This window comes from Bos indicus, chromosome 28, assembly GCF_029378745.1.
Source record: "Bos indicus isolate NIAB-ARS_2022 breed Sahiwal x Tharparkar chromosome 28, NIAB-ARS_B.indTharparkar_mat_pri_1.0, whole genome shotgun sequence".
NCBI classification, from domain to species: Eukaryota; Metazoa; Chordata; class Mammalia; order Artiodactyla; family Bovidae; genus Bos; species Bos indicus.
Genome location: NC_091787.1, coordinates 6,202,934 through 6,223,821, shown reverse-complemented (window position 1 = coordinate 6,223,821; position 20,888 = coordinate 6,202,934). Strand labels below are relative to the sequence as shown.

Sequence of the window (20,888 nt, the reverse complement as noted above, 5' to 3'; positions counted from 1 at the left end):
ATGGAAAGTATTATTATTATTAATAGCATAATAAGTTGATGGTGATGATGTCAATGAACATAATGGCGATGCTGTTAATAGTAATACGTCTGAAAACAAATTCTAAATTGTAATTCACTTTTATTACTCTAGACTTCAGATTATGGGTAAATCCATGTCACTTCTAGCTGCAGTGGAGTGGGAATTACAAGTCTTTTACTGTCTGCACAGCTAGTAAGGTTGGGAAGAAGGGCAGATGAATATTAGATGGGCAGCAAGTACATGCTGTCACATTCGCTTCCTAGAAAGTTGAACACGTATAATTGATCTCTTGGTTTTCCCTGGTGGTTCAGCGGTAAAGAATCTGCCAGCAATGCAGGAGACACGGGTTTGATCCCTGAGTCATAGGGAAGATTCCCTGGAGAAGGGAGAGGCAGCCCACTCCAGTATTGCCTGAAAAATGCCATGGACAGAGGAGCTTGGTAGGCTACAGTCCATGAGAGTCGGATATGGTCACAAGAGAGTCGGACATGACTTCGCGACTAAACAAAAACAACACAGATCAGATCAGATCAGTCGCTCATTCGTGTCCCACTCTCTGTGATCCCAGGAATCGCAACATGCCAGGCCTCCCTGTCCATCACCAACTCCCAGAGTTCACTCAGACTCACGTCCATCGAGTCAGTGATGCCATCCAGCCATCTTATCCTCTGTCGTCCCCTTCTCCTCTTGCCCCCAACCCCTCCCAGCATCCGAGTCTTTTCCAATGAGTCAACTCTTTGCATGAGGTGGCCGAGGTACTGGAGTTTCAGCTTTAGCATCATTCCTTCCAAAGAAATCCCAGGGCTGATCTCCTTCAGAATGGACTGGTTGGATCTCCTTGCAGTCCAAGGGACTCTCAAGAGTCTTCTCCAACACCACAGTTCAAAAGCATCAATTCTTCAGCGCTCAGCCTTCTTCACAGTCCAACTCTCACATCCATACATGACCACAGGAAAAACCATAGCCTTGACTAGACTGACCTTTGTTGGCAAAGTAATGTCTCTGCTTTTGAATATGCTATCTAGGTTGGTCATAACTTTCCTTCCAAGGAGTAAGCATCTTTTAATTTCATGGTTGCAATCACCATCTGCAGTGATTTTGGAGCCCCCCAAAATAAAGTCTGTCACTGTTTCCACTGTTTCCCCATCTACTTCCCATGAAGTGATGGGACCGGATGCCATGATCTTTGTTTTCTGAATGTTGAGCTTTAAGCCAACTTTTTCACTGTCCTCTTTCACTTTCATTAAGAGGCTTTTGAGTTCCTCTTCACTTTCTGCCCTAAGGGTGGTGTCATCTGCATATCTGAGGTTATTGATATTTCTCCCGGCAATCTTGATTCCAGCTTGTGTTTCTTCCAGTCCAGCATTTCTCATGATGTACTCTGCATATAAGTTAAATAAACAGGGTGACAATATACAGCCTTGACGTACTCCTTTTCCTATTTGGAACCAGTCTGTTGTTCCATGTCCAGTTCTAACTGTTGCTTCCTGACCTGCATACAGGTTTCTCAAGAGGCAGATCAGGTGGTCTGGTATTCTCATCTCTTTCAGAATTTTCCACAGATTGTGGTGATCCACACAGTCAAAGGCTTTGGCATAGTCAATAAAGCAGAAATAGATGTTTTTCTGGAACTTTCTTGGTTTTTTGATGATCCAGCGGATATTGGCAATTTGATCTCTGGTTCCTCTGCCTTTTCTAAAACCAGCTTGAACATCTGGAAGTTCACGGTTCACATATTGCTGAAGCCTGGCTTGGAGAATTTTGAGCATTACTTTACTAGCGTGTGAGATGGGTGCAATTGTGTGGTAGTTTGAGCATTCTTTGGCATTGCCTTTCTTTGAGATTGGAATGAATACTGACCTTTTCCAGTCCTATGGCCACTGCTGAGTTTTCCAAATTTGCTGGCATATTGAGTGCAGCACTTTCACAGCATCATCTTTCAGGATTTGAAATAGCTCAAGTGGAATTCCATCACCTCCACTAGCTTTGTTCGTAGTGATGATTTCTAAGGCCCACTTGACTTCACATTCCAGGATGTCTGGCTCTAGGTCAGTGATCACACCATCGTGATTATCTGGGTCATGAAGATCTTTTTTGTACAGTTCTTCTGTGTATTCTTGCCATCTCTTCTTAATATCTTCTGCTTCTGTTAGGTCCATTCCATTTCTGTCCTTTATAGAGCCCATCTTTGCATGAAATGTTCCTTTGGTATCTCTGATTTTCTTGAAGAGATCCCTAGTCTTTCTCATTCTGTTGTTTTCCTCTATTTCTTTGCATTGATCGCTGAAGAAGGCTTTCTTATCTCTTGTTGCTATTCTTTGGAACTCTGCATTCAGATGTTTATATCTTTCCTTTTCTCCTTTGCTTTTTGCTTCTCTTCTTTTCACAGCTATTTGTAAGGCCTCCCCAGACAGACTTTTTGCTTTTTTGCATTTCTTTTCCATGGGGATGGTATTGATCCCTGTCTCCTGTACAATGCCACGAACCTCATTCCATAGTTCATCAGGCACTCTATCTATCAGATCTAGGCCCTTAAATCTATTTCTCACTTCCACTGTATAATCATAAGGGATTTGATTTAGGTCATACCTGAATGGTCTAGTGGTTTTCCCCACTTTCTTCAATTTAAGTCTGAATTTGGCAATAAGGAGTTCATGGTCTGAGCCATAGTCAGCTCCTGGTCTTGTTTTTGCTGACTGTATAGAGCGTCTCCATCTTTGGCTGCACAGAATATAATCAATCTGATTTCAGTGTTGACCATCTGGTGATGTCCATGTATAGAGTCTTCTCTTGTGTTGTTGGAAGAGGGTGTTTGTTATGACCAGTGAATTTTCTTGGCAAAACTCTGTCTTTGCCCTGCTTCATTCTATATTCCAAGGCCAAATTTGCTTGTTACTCCAGGTGTTTCTTGACTTCCTACTTTTGCATTCAAGTCCCCTATAGTGAAAAGGACATCTGTTTTGGGTGTTAGTTCTAAAAGGTCTTGTAGGTCTTCACAGAACCATTCAACTTCAGCTTCTTCAGCGTTATTAGTTGGGGCACAGACTTGGATTACTGTGATATTGAATGGTTTGCCTTGGAAACGAACAGAGATCATTCTGTCGTTTTTGAGATTGCATCCAAGTACTGCATTTGGGACTCTTTTGTTGACCATGATGGCTACTCCATTTCTTCTGAGGGATTCCTGCCCGCAGTAGTAGATATAATGGTCATCTGAGTTAAATTCACCCATTCCAGTCCATTTCAGTCGCTGATTCCTAGAATGTCAACATTCACTCTTGCCATCTCTTGTTTGACCACTTCCAATTTGCCTTGATTCATGGAGCTGACATTCCAGGTTCCTATGCAATATTGCTTTTTACAGCATCGGACCTTGCTTCTATCACCAGTCACATCCACAGTTGGGTATTGTTTTTGCTTTGGCTCCATCCCTTCATTCTTCCTGGAGTTATTTCTCCACTGATCTCCAGTAGCATATTGGGCCCCTACTGACCTGGGGAGTTCCTCTTTCAGCATCCTATCATTTTGCCTTTTCATACTGTTCATGGGGTTCTCAAGGCAAGAATACGGAAGTGGTTTGCCATTCCCTTCTCCAGTGGACCACATTCTGTCAGATTTCTCCACCATGACCCGCCCGTCTTGGGTTGCCCGAGGGGCATGGCTTAGTTTCATTGAGTTAGACAAGGCTGTGGTCCTAGTGAGATTAGATTGACTAGTTTTCTGTGAGTATGGTTTCAGTGTGTTTGCCCTCTGATGCCCTCTTGCAACACCTACCCTCTTACTTGGGTTTCTCTTACCTTGGGCGTGGGGTATCTCCTCACGGCTGCCCCAGCAAAGCGCAGCCATTGCTCCTTACCTTGGATGAGGGGTATCTCCTCACTGCCGCCCTTCTTGACCTTCAACGTGGGATAGCTCCTCTAGGCCCTCCTGTGCCCACGCAGCCACGGGTCCTTGGACATGGGGTTGGTCCTCCAGGCCACCGCCCCGGCCTCGGTGTGGGTTGCTCCTCCCCGCTGCTGTCCCTGGCCTCAGGCTTGGAACGTGGGGTATCTCCTCCCGGCCGCTGCCCCTGACTTTGGACGCGGGGTAACTCCTCTCGTCGCTGCACCTGACCTCGGATGCGGGGTAACTCCTCTGGTCGCTGCCCATAACCTCGGACGCGGGGTAACTCCTCTCAGCGCCGCCCCTGACCTGGGATGCTGCGTATCTCCTCTAACACACTGGTCTCCAAACCCAGTCACCATTGGTTGGATCCTTAAGCTAATGTTGGATGCCTTTGACCATGCCAGTGGACACTGATATGGGGGGAAAAAAACAGGAGGAAGAATAATAGCTCAGTTGTTCAAATAGGAATTGCAGTTGCTGAGTAAAGTAAGATCTGGAGTCAGATTTAGATAGGATGTACAGAGTTTAAAAGGGGCAAATCCAGGAAGTGTAGTGAAATCAGCATTGGTAGGATTTGGTGGCTGTCCAGTTTGTAGAGTGGTAGATGGGGAGAGGGGAAGGCGTGGAAAAGAATTCCAGGCTGTGCTGTGAGCAGTGGTGTTCCCAGTAGAGATGGAAAACTATACTAGTCCTGGCCATGCCAGTGGGAGTCTATCTTTCTCTCTTCCAAAATTCTGTGGGCAATATTGTCCTTTTGGTGTTCATGTCGATTCTTATCTATTCTGAATATAATTGGTTCTGTGGGAAATGCAGATACTCCCACAATAACTAGTACAGTAGAAACCTCTGTTTCCTCATGTTTGAAATGTGATCCTTGCCTTTAAAGGGGCTACAGTCTGAGCGTGACAGTGTATGTCACGTGGCTAGTCAAGCTCTTGATACATAAGTTCTATTTTCGTTGATGCTGTCCCTAAGTACTTTTCTTCACCCCTAGTTTGACCTTTGTCCTAAAGGTCATGACTATGGTTTATACATGTTTCTTTTCATATTCTATAAAAAGTCCACTGTTGCTTAAAAGATACTCTATAAACTTTTGGATTGAATAAATGCAGATGACAGAAAAGAGGGCTATGAGAAGGAAGGTAAATGGCAGTATTTTCCAGAAAGTTTGTGTGTATGTGTGTTTGTGTGCTTATTTATCTATATTTATCTATGTTGGGTGGTTTTGTTTGTTTGTTTATTCACTAAATCATGTCTGACTCTTTGGAACTTCATGGACTGTAGCCTTCCAGGCTCCTCCATCCATGGGATTTTCCAGGCAAGAATGCTGGAGTGGGTTGCCATTGCCTTGCCCAGGGTATCTTCCCAATCCAGGGATCAAATCCGTATCGCCCACATCTCCTGCATTGGCAGGTGGATTCTTTACCACTGAGCTGCCAGTCAGTATTTTCCAGAAAGTCCGTGTGTGTATGTGTTCTTATTTATCTACATTTATCTGTGTTGGGTAGTACCTGTCAGCCTTTCTTGTTAGCGAATGAGCTCATTTTCCCCCAGTACCTATTCTTAAAGGCCATATTGGCTTTTTTTGACCACACCGTGTGGCTTGTGGGATCTTATTTTCCCAAGTGATTGAAGCCAGGCCCCCTGCAGTGGAAATGCTGATTCCTAACCATTAGACTAGCAGGAAAGCCCCATTAAAATAGTCTTGAATTATAAACACATGCTGTTTTTTCACTGAAATGAAAAAAGGTATGAAATAAGGAAAACCTTTAAGGAGACAGTGAAGTCTTACTCATAGTATTTGTTACTGTGATCATTTATTTACTTACTGAACACGTATTGACTGGCTGTTATGAATTAAGCTCATTGTTAGGCCCTGGGGCTGCCCCCTGGGTGTTCTGGGACCATCAGGGCTGTCAACAGGGGCTGCTGTGGGATGAGCTTTTCGGAATGTGCTCGGGGGCTTTGGAGATGCCCAGTGCACACTCAGAAGTGCCCGCCAGTCGCATGGTGACCCATGGCCGTGAGATATAAACAGAATCTGAGCTTTCTGGAACTTCAGGGGCACAGAGTTTCTTTTATTTCAATATAAGATTCATGTCAAAATAGTCCTAGCAATAGGACTTATATCAAAGTGATATGATCTAGGTCTTATTTTAGGATATATGAAAACCTGGATTCAGAAATGCCCTGATGTTTAATGGGCTAAGAAAAATCTATTGCTTTTCCCTTAAAACGAGTGTGTGAATCTGATATGAAGGGCATAGCAAAGTGAAATCTGGTCCATTTGCTTCTCTTTATGACCAAACTCTGTTTGCCCTGTAAATTCCATCATAGAGATGTCTCAGATTTTGCAGGAAAAAAATGCTGAAACTAGGATTCTCTTTAGAGAGGTACTTTCATACAAAGCTGAACTTCCTTATGCGTTTTCATCAAAAGAATTCCCAAATGCATATGAAATCTAACACAGAATTGTAGGACTATTAGACAGTTTTATTTCTACCTCATAAAAATATTTCAAAACCTGTGGGAGTTTTATGAAGCCAGCAGTCATCAATCCATATCATTCCCAATTCAGGGGCCCATGAGACTCCTCTCAAAGCAAATTAGGGACATTGATTTTTGAAGCAAGCTGTCATGTAATATACACTTCATATCAGTGCATAATAGGTTTAAAATCTTATCTCTGTCCCTCAAAATATATGTATTTGTGTGTGTATATATATGTGTGTGTATATGTGGTGTGTGTATTTGTGTGTCTGTGTATATTTGTGTATATATGTGTGTGAGTAAAATAAGTTTTATATAGTTATATAAAATTCAAGACATACATGTACATTTAAAATATATAAATGTCGGGTGTTTTACTATATTTTAAAAAATCCACTAAAAATGTCAGTCAGCATCTCCTCTGTTCCTTTTCACTTCTCTTTGTAGAAATAAGACTATTTGAGCAATGAACTAAACCTTTCAGATAAAATACCCAGTGCATTTGATCATTTTCTTTCAAAATCCTTCTTCAGGTCTGTGGTTCTGATCTTCCTCAAGTGCCAATGTTTTCTCCTCTATCCCAAAATTAAAATTAAAATATCCTGGGACTTCCCTAGTGATCCAGTGGGTAAGACTCCCTGCTTCTACTGCAGGAGACAGGGGTTCAATCCCTAGTTTGGGAAACTAAGATCCCACATGCTGCGTGGTGTGGCCAAATAAATAATTTATTTATTAAAATACATTTTAAAAATTAAAAAATATGAACATCCTCAAATGCATTTTTTTTTTTTTTTTACTATATTTCTGAACTTGACAGGCTCAACTCCTGCTAGAAGTTTGGCTCTTTAGCTGCTCCTGAGTCTGTGGAAGGCCCCATCCATCCCACAGTTAGTCTTTTACAGGGTTCCCACCTGGGCAGGGCAGACCTGCCCAAAGAGCCTGGACAGGGAGGCAAGCCAAGGCCCTGGAGGGAGTGGTCGGTGCGCTGACTCGGGACTGAGCAGCCTGGAGGAGGACTGTCAGATTAAGGAGAAAGGAATGGAAGAAATGGACAAAGCCATTTTATCTTGCTGTGTTCCCTCCACCACAAATCTCAATTATGTAAAATGATCCTGAATAGTTCCTTCTTGTTCTCAGTTTATTTAGTTGTGTGTGTGTTAAATTTCAGAGCTGTTAAAGCAGTATTTTCCTATGCAGTGAAAGCATAAGAAGAGACATTTTCAGCAGGTTTCTTCTTCCTTCTTTCTCAGGCAAGCTTGCCTCTTAACTCTCCATGGAAAATATCTGTGTTTTAAAATAATTGGGAAAAGGAAATGCTAATGTTTCCCTAATTGTACTTTATTGAGTCATCAATGTCAGGAAGTTTTTCCTTAAATTACATCCAGATTCCCTTGCTGATGTCAAAGATTATTTCCTTTACTTTTATCTTCAGAGTCAGTGGCCCCCAGCTGTCTCTTTTCCCAGTGCAGAAAGTTTGGGGTTGATAAACCATAAAGGTTATTTCCCTTCAGTGTATTTTCTGCATGCTTAATTCTTCCTGTGAACTTCATATATGTTTGAGAGTGGTACCTTTTAAAATCTTTTTTATTTTTATTTTTTTTATTTTAAACTTCTTATTTTATATTGGAGTATAACAACTTTTGTGATAGTTTCATTTGGACAGCAAAGGAGCTCAGCCATACATATACATGTATCCATTCTCCCCCAGACTCCCCTTCTATCTTTGCCGCCACATAACACTGAGCAGTTTCTTGTGCTATCCAGTAGGTCCTTGTTGGTTATTCATGTTAAATATAGCAGTGTGTACATGTCAATCCCGAACTCCCAATCTATCCCTTTCCCCCATCCTTTGCCCCTGGTAACCATAAATTCATTCTCTAAGTCTGTGAGTTAGAGTGGTACCTTTAGAATTAACCTAGCCATATACATTCTGTAGCATACCCAGGCCATGCTTGAATGCAGGTTTATATAGCCTTGAAGAATTATACCCTTGCATGACTTGGAATATGCTCTTCCCAAGTTCATTCCTTTGCGACCAAGCTGTTTAGTCAGGCCTCTAGAAATCTGCCTCTGAGCCCCTCTCAAATAACTTCTTCCTTTAGGCTATCACCCTACCATGTGTTATAACAAACCCTAAAACAGGCAGTTATCTAAAAAGATGTCCAACACTCTTGAATGGCAGAGATACAATAATGAAACAACCTCAAAAGCTGGGAATTTCTATCAATTATAGTGGTACCCAGCCTTTTGAAATGGGAAGTCATGAGATGTCCACGTGCTTTGCACAGTTGGCTGTAGAAGTGTTTAGGGTGGTGTAAGATACAGTGCACTGAAGTAGGGGCTTGGTCCCGATCTTGTCACTTTGAGTGAGTCTCTTCCATTCTATTTTATTATTTGATTTATAATTTGAAGGGATGATATTCTCACTTAAGAAGACCTCTTCCAAATTAAAAATAATCTTTCCTGAAGATGGCATGGTTTTGCAAATGTTGGCATTCTAAACATGAAAATAGAACTCGTGCATATCCAAATAGTCTTTCTAGCCATGATTTCCTGAGAAATTTGCCTCCTATTTTATATATGATATAACTGCATCTGTTGAAAAAATGAACAAGGCGGAGAACTTGGAGCTTGAGGGTGCTGCCAGTAGAAAGCCTAGGGAGATCCAGGTGGTCTGCCTTTTTGCAGTCTGCCCAAGCTCAGGGGAGCCCAGGTTCTTTCTGGGAAGAGTTGCGTGAGGATCTGAGTTTGGGGTAGAAAACACGCACAGCCACACCTGGAATTTGAACTCCTTGCCAACCTTCATCTCACTCTGCTTCTTGGAAGAATAAGTGTGCCACTCTAGCGTCATCTCATTTTTACATTGTTAAAGGAAATATTGTCCCTTCTGTCCTGTCCCTGTGGCCACAGAGCTGTTCATTCATCTAACAAATGATCCTATCTCTTATGTCTTCTGCATTGGCAGGTGGCTTCTTTGCCCACCAGGTTCCTCTGTCCATGGAATTCTCCAGGCAAGAATACTGGAGCGGGTTGCCATTCCCTTCTCCAGGGGATCTCCCTGATCCAGGGATCGAACCCAGGTCTCCTGCATTGCAGGCAGATTCTTTACCATCGGAGCCACCAGGAAAAGTCTTTACCACTAGCAGCACCCAAAAGGAAACTGAGGCTTAAAAGGTTGTCCAGTATCTTTGTGCTAATAATCGGCAGAGTTGAGAGGGAACCGGCAGTCGTGCACCAGAGCCCATGCTTTTAACTACTGCTCTGCACTGGGAAAAACCAACCTTCTGTGTTCTTGTAGATACCTAAATAAAATGATCCGGGCAGTTCCCTTCTTAGGTCTGCATCACAGAATAACGAAGTTGCTCAAATCCAGGGCATTGGTACCATACATATTTACTAAGGGCCTTTCACGGCCTGGACCCTGCACAGAGTGTTCAGAAAACACTGGAGTAAAGCATGAGTCTCTGCTGTCAATGGGCTCGACCCAGTGGAGGGATCACAGATTAATCAAATGATCTTTATACAGACCTGTAGTGACAAGCTGAGATAAATGCTAAGAAGCAGAAGGAATGGGGGCAATGTCCCTCCCCTCTAACTCCACTGTTTCCCATTAGATACTTTTGCCTCCTGTTCTCTTGCCTACCAACTGCTAGTTTAGTAGCTAAAGAGGGAGAGTCCCTCAGTACTAGGAGCTGTCCTTTCACGTTTGCACTGCAGAGATCTAATTAAGTAGAGAGTAAATGAGAGAAGAATTAGATAAGGGTATTGGGTGAATAAAAGTAGGTAAACTTAATTATTTAAGTATATTTAGTTTCACTTTAAATTATTGTCTGCAAAGACCATCCATCATGGGTGCTCTTTCTTTTCCAATTAATAAAAAACTAACATCAGCATACTACTTTGCAGCATGGAAGGCCATTTCAAATATCATTAAGGCATTGCAGCGGTATTTCAGGATGTCATTGTCACCTTTTTCAGAAGCAGAAGCTGAACCGCTAAGTCCCTTCCACAGAATCATTCATTCCATGAAGTGATGAGCCTGGAATCCACTTGTGCTGACATATATTCCCCTGACTTGTTTCTCCTCATTCCTTTCAGGGACTGTTATTTTCATGGTCATGGTTACTAAATCCTTCTCATAGTGATTTTTTCCTTTTTGCATTCTTAATGGGCTGCATTTGAAAGGAAGCCCTCTGCCTTCACGAAATTGTGAATTAAACGTGCAAAGAGGCAAGCACAGAGAAATAAGAGGGAAGAAATGGCATTTAGCAGGTTTCTCTCTTTTGGAAAACTTTTTGTCCATGTTTTTGTAACGACCAAGTATGAGATGAAAGAGGAGAAGGTGCAGGTGGGTGTCCAGAGCAGGGAGAGCAAGAGTATAGGTAAGGATGGCAGGGGTCAGCTCCATGCACCCCCAGTGCCCCCAGAGCCCAGCTTGGTCCTCCCAGAAGCCACTGCAGGGGAAGGACGGTATTCTCCACATTTCTTCTGTGTGAGGCTCCATTTAAATGCCACTCTCTGGACTCATTGGAACCTCTGCTTTCTGCCCAGTGAGCACCCAGCACCAGGCACTTCCCTGTCCATTGCCTGTCACTCCTCATCACAATTAATCATACTCTTCCCTCCCGCGACACCTGTGCTGTTCTCCGCAGAGTTGTGCTCCTTGGTGCCTGGCACCTGGAAGGTGGCCAGTGAATGTTGGGTGAATGAACCTTCAAGAGAGACTGAAACTCCCAAGTTCCAGAATAAATTGTCTGTCACTGGGCGTGTGGTTGGAATGAAAAAAATTAGTTTTAAGGTCATGAGATATCTTTGCTCTGATAGTCTCTCATTTCTGTGGCATTTCACTGCCTGGCCCACATTTGATCTAAGCTATCTATTTTCTTCACCTTCTTTTCTTTCTTTCTTTCTTTTTTTAAAATCAATACAATGTTTTGTATATGTTTATTATTGAAATCCTTTCTGCCAAGGTGATATTGAAGGTAGTGAACTGCACAAGAATATTTCTTTTTCTTTTTTTTAATTGGAGGATATTTGCTTTACAGTGTAGTGCTACTTTCTGCTGAACAACAATATGAATCAGCTTTAAATATACATATATTCCCTCCTTATTGAGCCTCCCTCCCACTCACTCCCAGCCCCACCCTCTTTCCTTGTTGAAACATTTTTTTTCACAGGGGTCATAGAAGAGGGATGAATGTAATCATTAAAACTGTAATTGTGTAGTCATTCTCTCAAGGATGGGTTGATGTGGTAACACTGGTGCCAAGTACAGGTCAAGGGAGATGCAAACTACCCCTTCCCAGGGAATCCTGAGAGGGCAAGTCCTACCCATGCCCACGAGTAACAGGACTAAGATATCTTAAAAACTGATGTAGATGTGTATTAAAGATGGTTCTGATGCAAGGGGAAAGCTTCTATTTGTCTGGGAAGTCAGGGAGATTGCACCAACGAGGTGGGACTTTTTATACTGGGCACTGAAGCATGGATAGGAGTTCACCAGGCAGAGGGGTATGAACTTGGTTCCTTGTGGAAGAGCTCTCTGGGCAGATGAAATGTTGTACATGAAGGTGGGGTGGTAGGGGCAGGAGGCAACATATCTTTATGGTTTTGCTTCTGTGACTCTCCTAAATGTGTGGAGGGAGGCTGAAGAGTTGAGCTTGGGCCAGATCCTAGTTGGCTTATTAGCTTCCTGTGGAATAGATTATTTTGGTAGGCAATAGGAATCTCTGAAAAATACTGATTGAGGGCAATCATGTGACTGATTTGCATTTTATGGGAAGAGGTCCACTCTTTTATTACAAGGGGGATGAATCATGGGGTCAATGGAGTAGGAGTGTTGTGGGGAGGGATGTGGAGACCATCGTTAGATCTTCCCATTATGAAGTGGTTAACAATAGCCCTGGAATGAGGCAATGGACAGCTGACTCAGTTGGATGCAATGAAAGGAAAGGACCAATTGGGGGTGTGTTGCAAGGTGCATCGATAACACATTAGGACCAGCTGACTGTGGATAGAAGGAGAGGAAACAGCCCAGGACAGTCTGGCACAGAGCACTGGGTACCAGTCACCAAGTAGAGGCTGCACTGAACCTCTCATAACCAACAACTTGTAAAAATGGCCAGGTGTATAGAAAAGTACCCTTGCAGCAACCCTTGTGTATGTGTTATTTTCTGAAGAACAGCAAGCTAACACAGTGTTCAGAGATGTAAAGTAACTTAACCAAGACCACACAGCTCATCCCTGGCAGGACTAGGGTTCAAATCCATGTTGGCTCACCTTGAAGCCTGTGCTGTGAGGACATGCCCCACGTGACAGAAGCAGTGGCAGGTCAGGAGCCTCCTATAAGGCTAACGGGGGCACTGGAGGAGAGGAGCGAGCACCCTGGCTTTGCAGGGTAACTGAGGGGGGGAACCTTTGCATTTTTATTTTGCTTTATTGACAGCTAGTTGAACAGCTACTTTATTGACAGCTAGTTGGTTTACAATATCATGTTAGTTTCATAAAAATGTCAGCAACCTCAGCATCTTTATAGGCAGGGCAGTTTTTGTTCAGTTGCTAAGTCATATCAGACTCTTTGCAGCCCCATGAACTGCAGCATACCAGGCTTCCCTGTCCTTCACTATAGCCCTGAGTCTGCTCAAACTCATGTCCATTGAGTCAGGGATGCCATTCAACCAGGCAGGGCAGTAGGGACCAATGAAAAAAAAAAACAAACTACAGACCAGTATCACTGATGAACATAGATGCAAAAGTCCTTAACAAAATTCTAGCAAACAGAATCCAACAACATATTGAAAAGATCATACATCATGACCAAGTGGGCTTTCTCCCAGGGATGCAAGGATTCATCAATATTTGCAAATCAATCAATGTGATACACCACATTAACAAATTGAAAGATAAAAACCGTATGATTATCTCAATAGATGCAGAGAAAGCCTTTGACAAAATTCAACATTCATTTATGATAAAAAGCCTCCATAAAGCAGGCATAGAAGAAACATACTTCAACATAATAAAAGCCATATATGATAAACCCACAGCAAACATTATCCTCAATGGTGAAAAATTGAAAGCTTTTCCCCTAAAGTCAGGAACAAGACAAGGGTGCCCACTCTCACCACTACTATTCAACATAGTTTTGGAAGTTTTAGCCACAGCAATCAGAGAAGACAAAGAAATAAAAGGAATCCAGATTGGAAAAGAAGAAGTAAAACTCTCACTGTTTGCAGATGATATGATCCTCTACATAGAAAACCCTAAAGACACCACTAGAAAATTACTAGAGCTAATCAGTGAATATAGTCAAGTTGCAGGATATAAAATTAACACACAGAAATCCCTTGCATTCCTATACACTAACAAAGAGAAAACAGAAAGAGAAATTAAGGAAACAATTCCATTCACTATTGCAACACAAAGAATAAAATACTTAGAAATAAATCTACCTAATGAAACAGAAGACCTATATATAGAAAACTATAAACACTGATTAAAGAAATCAAAGATGACACAAATAGATGGAGAAATATACCATGTTCATGGATCGGAAGAATCAATATAGTGAAAATGAGTATACTACCTAAAGCAATCTATAGATTCAATGCAAACCCTATCAAGCTACCAACAGTATTTTTCAGAGAACTAGAACAAATAATTTCACAATTTTTATGGAAATACAAAAAACCTCAAGTAGCCAAAGCAGTCTTGAGAAAGAAGGGAATTGGAGGAATCAACCTGCCTGACTTCAGGCTATACTACAAAGCTACAGTCATCAAGACAGTATGGTACTGGCACAAAGACAGAAATATAGATCAATGGAACAAAATAGAAAGCCCAGAGATAAATCTATGCACCTATGGACACCTTATCTTTGACAAAGGAGGCGAGAATATACAATGGAGAAAAGACAATCTCTTTAATAAGTGGTGCTGAGAAAACTGGTCAACCACCTGTAAAAGAATGAAACTAGAACACTTTCTAACACCATACACAAAAATAAACTCAAAATGGATTAAAGATCTAAATGTAGGACCAGAAACTATAAAACTTCTAGAGGAAAACATAGGCAAAACACTCTGACATAAATCACACAGGATCCTCTATGACCCACCTCCCAGAGTAATGGAAATAAAAGCAAAAATAAACAAATGGGACCTAATTAAGCTTAAAAGCTTTTGCACAACGAAGGAAACTATAAGCAAGGCAAAAAGACAGCCTTCAGAATGGGAGAAAAAAATAGCAAATGAAGCAACTAACAAAGAATTAATCTCAAAAACATATAAGCAACTCCTGCAGCTCAATTCCAGAAAAATAAATGACCCAATCAAAAAATGGGCCAAAGAACTAAACAGACATTTCTCCAAAGAAGACATACAGATGGCTAACAAACACATGAAAAGATGCTCAGCATCACTCATGGTCAGAGCAATGCAAATCAAAACCACAATGAGGTACCATCTCATGCTGGTCAGAATGGCTGCCATCAAAAAGCCTACAAGCAATAAATGCTGGAGAGGGTGTGGAGGAAAGGGAACCCCCTTACACTGTTGGTGGGAATGCAAAGTAGTAGAGCCACTATGGAGAACAGTGTGGAGATTCCTTAAAAAACTGGAAACAGAACTGCCATACAACCCAGCAATCCCACTGCTGGGCATACACACTGAGGAAACCAGAATTGAAAGAGACACGTGTACCCCAATGTCATTGCAGCACTGTTCATAATAGCCAGGACATGGAAGCAACCTAGATGTAGATCAGCAGACGAATGGATAAGAGAGCTGTGGTACATATACACAATGGAATATTACTCAGCTATTAAAAAGAATGCATTTGAATCAGTTCTAATGAGGTGGATGAAACTGGAGCCTATTATACAGACTGAAGTAAGTCAGAAAGCAAAACACCAATACAGTATATTAATGCATATATATGTAATTTAGAAAGATGGTAACAATGACCCTATATGTGAGACAGCAAAATAGACACAGATCTAAAGAAAAGACTTTTGGATTCTGTGGGAGAAGGCAAGGATGGGATGATTTGAGAGAATAGCATTGAAACATGTATATTACCATATGTGAAATAGATTGTCAGTCCAGGTTTGATGCATGAGACAGGGTGCTCAGGGCCAGTGCACTGGGATGACCCTGAGGGATGGGATGGGGAAGAAGGTGGGAAGGGGTTCAGGATGGGGAACACATGTATACCCATGGCGGATTCATGTCAATGTATGGCAAAAACCACTACAATATTGTAAACTAATTAGCCTCCAATTAAATAAATAAATCTTAAAAAGATAGGGTGTCTGTCCTCCATGTCAGGGGTGTGTGTGGACTAAGAGGAAGACTTCATGGGCATGAAGAGCGGGTCAGCCCAAAAAAGAAGGAAGGACCCCTGTCCCTGGGCATGGGAAAAGGGGAGTGAGAGGGCACTTTGCTGACTCCAAAGGGAAGAGAAGAGGAAGGCAGAGAATGCTTTTCTCACTGCTCTGGAATTCTTTGGCAAACTTGATGGGAAGAATCAGGAAAATAACAGGTGAAGCCCTGGAGCCTTCAGGACCCCAGAGACGCCCTGTGCCAGCCCTGAAAACACTGGTCTGAGAGCTTGGAGGAGCCCTTGGTGGAGACTGGACACCTGGAGGTGGGTCAGTGGCCTGCCTTGCCTCCTGACTGCTCCGCTACAGCTCTGCAGCCCCTGAGAGGCTGGGTGCCTTCAGTTCCTTCTAGATGCTGCTCTCCAGGTGCTGGACCTTGGCTGGGGCGGAGACAGAAGGAATGCATTTTAATGTCTAGGAGGGAGAGACCTGTGAAACTGAAACCCTTCTCTGTACCTGGTATAACATTAACCCCTTCAGCCCATCTGAGTAGTTACAAGTATAATCTGAGCACACTTGACTCAGTCACTTGTATTTTTGATTTTAAGCAAAATGAACAATTTGTCCTTATCAAATAAGGCACTCGGTGAGTTAAGGGATCAAAATCTTAAGGGAGCAGTCTTGGAGTCCTTTCCTCGGTCCAGCTTTTGGAAGCCATCAGCAGATTCTCTTGGAGGCTGAAAAGGCTGAATATACAGAGGTTTCCTTCCTTGTGTAAAAGACATGATGCTTCTATAAGGAAGGAGACCTCAGTCCCAGATCACCGTGCTGCTCACAATGGGAACACATATTCCCTGCATCTCCTCTTTGCCCTGGGTGCAGTGCCTCAGTTGTTGGCATCTGGGCTGATAATCCAATTAATTGTGAAGTATCTTGCTGTTTTCCTTTCGAGCCATTTTTCTCTTCACTGAGGCTCAGTCCACTAGTTGATTTGGTTTCTTATGCCATATTGACACATCCACAGGAGACGCAGATTTAATCCCTGGGTCGGGAAGATCCCCTGGAGGAGGATCTTGGCAACCCACTCCAGTATTCTTGCTTGCAGAATCCCATGGACAGGAGACTGTTGTGCTACAGTCCATAGGGTCACAAAGAATTGGGCATGACTGAAGTGACTGAGTTCACATGCACTCCCTCCCTTTTAAACCATTGATTAAATAAATATTAATAGATATAATCTCTATAGTTGTTATTAAGTATTGTATTGAATTCAAAAGTAGCAACATGTGATTAATGTTCCATCTTATAAAAATCCTGTACTTAATTTCATTAAAGATGAAGTTAATATATTCTTATAGATGTGTACAATTTCTTTGAAATGCCCCCTCAAAATCAATGCTGGTACATTCACAGGCAAGATTTCCAGGAACCATCAGGTGCTTGCCTGTCCACTGGTGGGAATGATCCCAGAGCACCATGTCTATCCAGCTGGACCTTGGGGGGGCCGGCTATGTAAGTTCTGGAATGCGATCCTGTTCTTCCACACCCAGCCATGGAATGACTTGGCTCTCTGATCTTTTGCTCAGGAACCCTGGAGCACGCAGCACATCCCGGCGCTGTTCTCAGCTTTCTGTGGCCTCTTGGTTGCACTTTCCTACCATCTGAGCAGGCAGAGCAGCGACCCCTCAGTGCTCCTGTGAGTAACACACACACGCACACACACATACACACATACATACACACACACACATACACACAGAGCTGTGCACTAGCCCTGCAGCATCACCCTCTCATCCAGCGCTCAGGGTGCTTGAACTCTTTCCCTGTTAAACCGGCTGGTCCCTGGGTGATGGTGGGAGAAACCCAGGACTAACCAGAAATGAATGAAAACCAGAGGTCAAGTTCAAGGACACACTGAACCTTGGCCTTGGTGCTTTTGGAGTAAAACTCACAAAGCCAGGGATAGATATCCTCTTGTACCCGGGCACTGTCTTTGACCTTCCCTTGGGGAGTTGTGTGAGAGGCACCAACCTTGACAGGTAGTCTGTCTGGGTCCATGAAGTGGCATCACTGCCTTTATGCCAGGACTATAAAGTCTACCCTGGGGAGACTAGACTTGCATCTCTAGAAGGAAAGGTTTTGTTTTGTTGCTTTTTGTTCTTAGTATGGCCAGTGCCCTCTGGATTTAAAGTGAAGTCTGTGCCAAAGTTTTAAAATGTGTTTAATAATAACCCTTAATCACTAGAAAATATACCTTCAAATCTTTCCTTTCTTTGTATCTTTTAAGTCTTTGATAAATATGCACTTTGGACCTGAAAACCCTTCAGGTGATGCCATCATTTCGGGTACCAGTCAATCAATTCAGTGAGGTAGCAACCATCTCATTTGACCACATTTACAGGAGATGCAGAGACCTAGATTCGATCCCTGGGTAGGGAAGATCCCCTGGGGAAGGAAATGGCACACCCACTCTAGTATTCTTGCCTAGAGAATTCCATGGACAGAAGAGCCTGGTGGGCTACAGTTCATGGAGTCACAAAGACTTGGACACGACTGAGGGACTAACACAAGGGAGATACTGACTTAAGTTATAAAAACGGATATAAGTGTTTTGGGGGAGCATAAAAAATGATAATTTTAGGCTGTCAGGTGCAGCAAGATGTAAGACGTGGAAAATCGGAAAATTTAAATATCATTTGCACAGATTTTCTTAACAAATATTTTACCATATTGAGGCCTGGCTGAAATAAAGAATCTCTGTGAGCTTAGCTAGCTCAAGTTGGTCAATGGTACCCATACCTGCTGTGGACAGCTTTAATCTGGATGGAATTTGAAAATCCACCCATTGTCTTTGTGATCACCTGCACACACTCCTCTTTTTCTACATTATGAACAATTTAAAGGAGAGAACACTGGCTTTTTCCTTTGTGAGTGTGAGATCAAAGGTGAAGCTGTTTCCCTCAGACTTTGAAATAGGCACATCTTTTTTTTAGACTAGAGCAGTATTTCTTGAATTTTAATATGATGGGAATCACCTGAGGATCCTGTTACACTGCAGATTCTGATTCAGGTCTAGAGTTGGGCCCGAGATTCTGTATTTTTTTTAAGGGACATATTTTGAAAAGTAAAACCTGTGTATTTTTTCCATTTTCAGGTCCTTTATTCACTGCAAATTGTTTCATAAATTTTTACATCAAAATCTAGAAGAGTTAGCTTCAGACCCTCTGCCCATGAAGATGAAAGATTCCGTGGTAAGACATTTGTGCTGTGTAATGTATGAGGGAGCATCACTTGACTTGGTGTGGAGTAGACTGTTGAGCCGCCTGCTCAAGGAAAGCAGATGCTGTGCACACCTGCCACAGGTGTTCACTTGATCTAATGCAATTTGCCTGCATATTCAAATGATCCACCTTCAGACAGCTCCACGCACTACAGGCCCCAAATAGCAGGCAGCATGGGCATGAATAAAGCTTGCCCATTAAACGTCCAGCCAAACTGCATCCTCTCTGCACCTTCTGCCTCTGTCTCCTGCTGACATTCTTTCCTGTGTATTTTGATTCAAGGTTGACATCTGCGCATCCTTTGGGAGGGACCCTTGGGCTTTAGGCTTATGGGTAGGATGTTGGGGGCTTTCCAGGTGGTAAAGAACCCACCTGGCCAATGCAGGAGATGTAAGAGACCTGGGTTCTATCCCTGGGTTTGGAAAATCCCCCGGAGGAGGGCATGGCAACCCACTCCAGTATTCTTGTCTGGAGAATCCCATGGACAGAGGAGCCAAGGTGGGCTATGGTCCATATGATTGCAGAGTCAGACATGACTGAAGTGACTTAGCATGCATGCTAGGATTTTGTGGAAGAGGCCGCCGTATTGGTTGGAGCACAGAAGAGGAAAAAGAAGGAGGAAATGAAGGAAGAATGAAAATAAAGGCTGTAAAAGAATAATATTGCTTCTTTGTTCACCAGGAAAATGGCTTGGGGGCAGTTTCAAACACCCTTTGAGCAGGTGTATCTCTTTGGTATCAACTTACAAACCTTAATAGTTTGGAAAGCAAAGCTCATTGATTAGATAATCTCCCACTTGAGTACTGAGCTTGGAGCAGTCTGCTGCCTCCCAGTCTTGCTTTTCCTGTATGTGTTTTTTTTTATTTGTTTTTTTTCTTTAGGAATAACAGATCAAATGAAAACCATTTAATGGGATATTGATTGCAAGCTCCTCCAGCCAGGAGATGAATCTCATTTGTCCTGGTCTCTGGGCTCTAGTCCATGGGAGTGCAAAGAGTTGGACACAGCTTAGTGACTGAGCACGCACACAGGCACCACAGCACCAGTGCCTCAGGCCTAGGGGGTGCTCAGTGCGTTCCACTGAATTTAGATGAGTTAGATTGCAATTCACCATTTTGAGACAATGTGCAAGAATTATAGCCAACACGATAGCATTTAAAAGAATTCATACTCAGACCTCTGTGTCTTTGAGTGTGGTTAGTGTTCAAGCTAAAGCATTGAGCATTGGTTACCGCAGGGAATCAAAACACAAATCACTTACTAGGAATAAGGGTTTGTTAATTATTGAATTTAATGTTTACTTCCAGTTTTATTGAGATATAATTGACATTCAGCACTGTGTAATTGTGTCATTAATTTTAGGGCTGAGACACACGTAAAAGCCGGGGGTGAGGTGAAGCTTCCGGGACTGATGAGGGGCCAGCAAACAAAGAAAGAAGACACTTGACATCCAAATGTAGTGTCAAGAACCAGACCTCTATTATTTATATCAGGAAAATTACAGGGATGAGATCAAACTCACACTCCCAGGTTAGTTTCTATAGAAGTGATAGGGTGGCCTGAGTCAACCCAAGAGTTTCCCATGGATATCTGTGAAATAACTCTCCCCCCTTGGTTTCATGAATGATGAAGATGTTTTCTGATTTATTGCAGTAAAATAATCTGTGAGTTACAATGAAATCCAATGAGAAATTTGCCTAGCATACACAGATAGCATTTCATTAGTATGATTAGCTGTGATGGGTTAGGAGTTGCCTCACTTGATTTTAGTATTATTTGAAATGCTTCATACAATGTAGAGCACATAACTTGTAGGTGATTTAATATGATGTGTGTGTTCATGTCTCTGAAAAGATTTCTCATCTAATTATAATATTTTAAAGGGACTTTAA

The 20,888-nt window shown here is 42.5% G+C and overlaps 1 protein-coding gene across 2 annotated transcripts in view; it reads left to right on the top strand.

Moving 5' to 3' along the window:
- PCNX2 (pecanex 2) overlaps positions 1 to 20,888 on the top strand; it is a 311,392-nt gene that overhangs the window by 110,687 nt on the left and 179,817 nt on the right. For both annotated transcript variants that reach the window (XM_070781873.1, XM_070781874.1), the window contains 2 exons: positions 17,302 to 17,411; positions 18,870 to 18,966. In XM_070781873.1, coding sequence (XP_070637974.1) covers positions 17,302 to 17,411; positions 18,870 to 18,966 — 207 coding nt within the window. The remainder of the gene's footprint in view (positions 1 to 17,301; positions 17,412 to 18,869; positions 18,967 to 20,888) is intronic.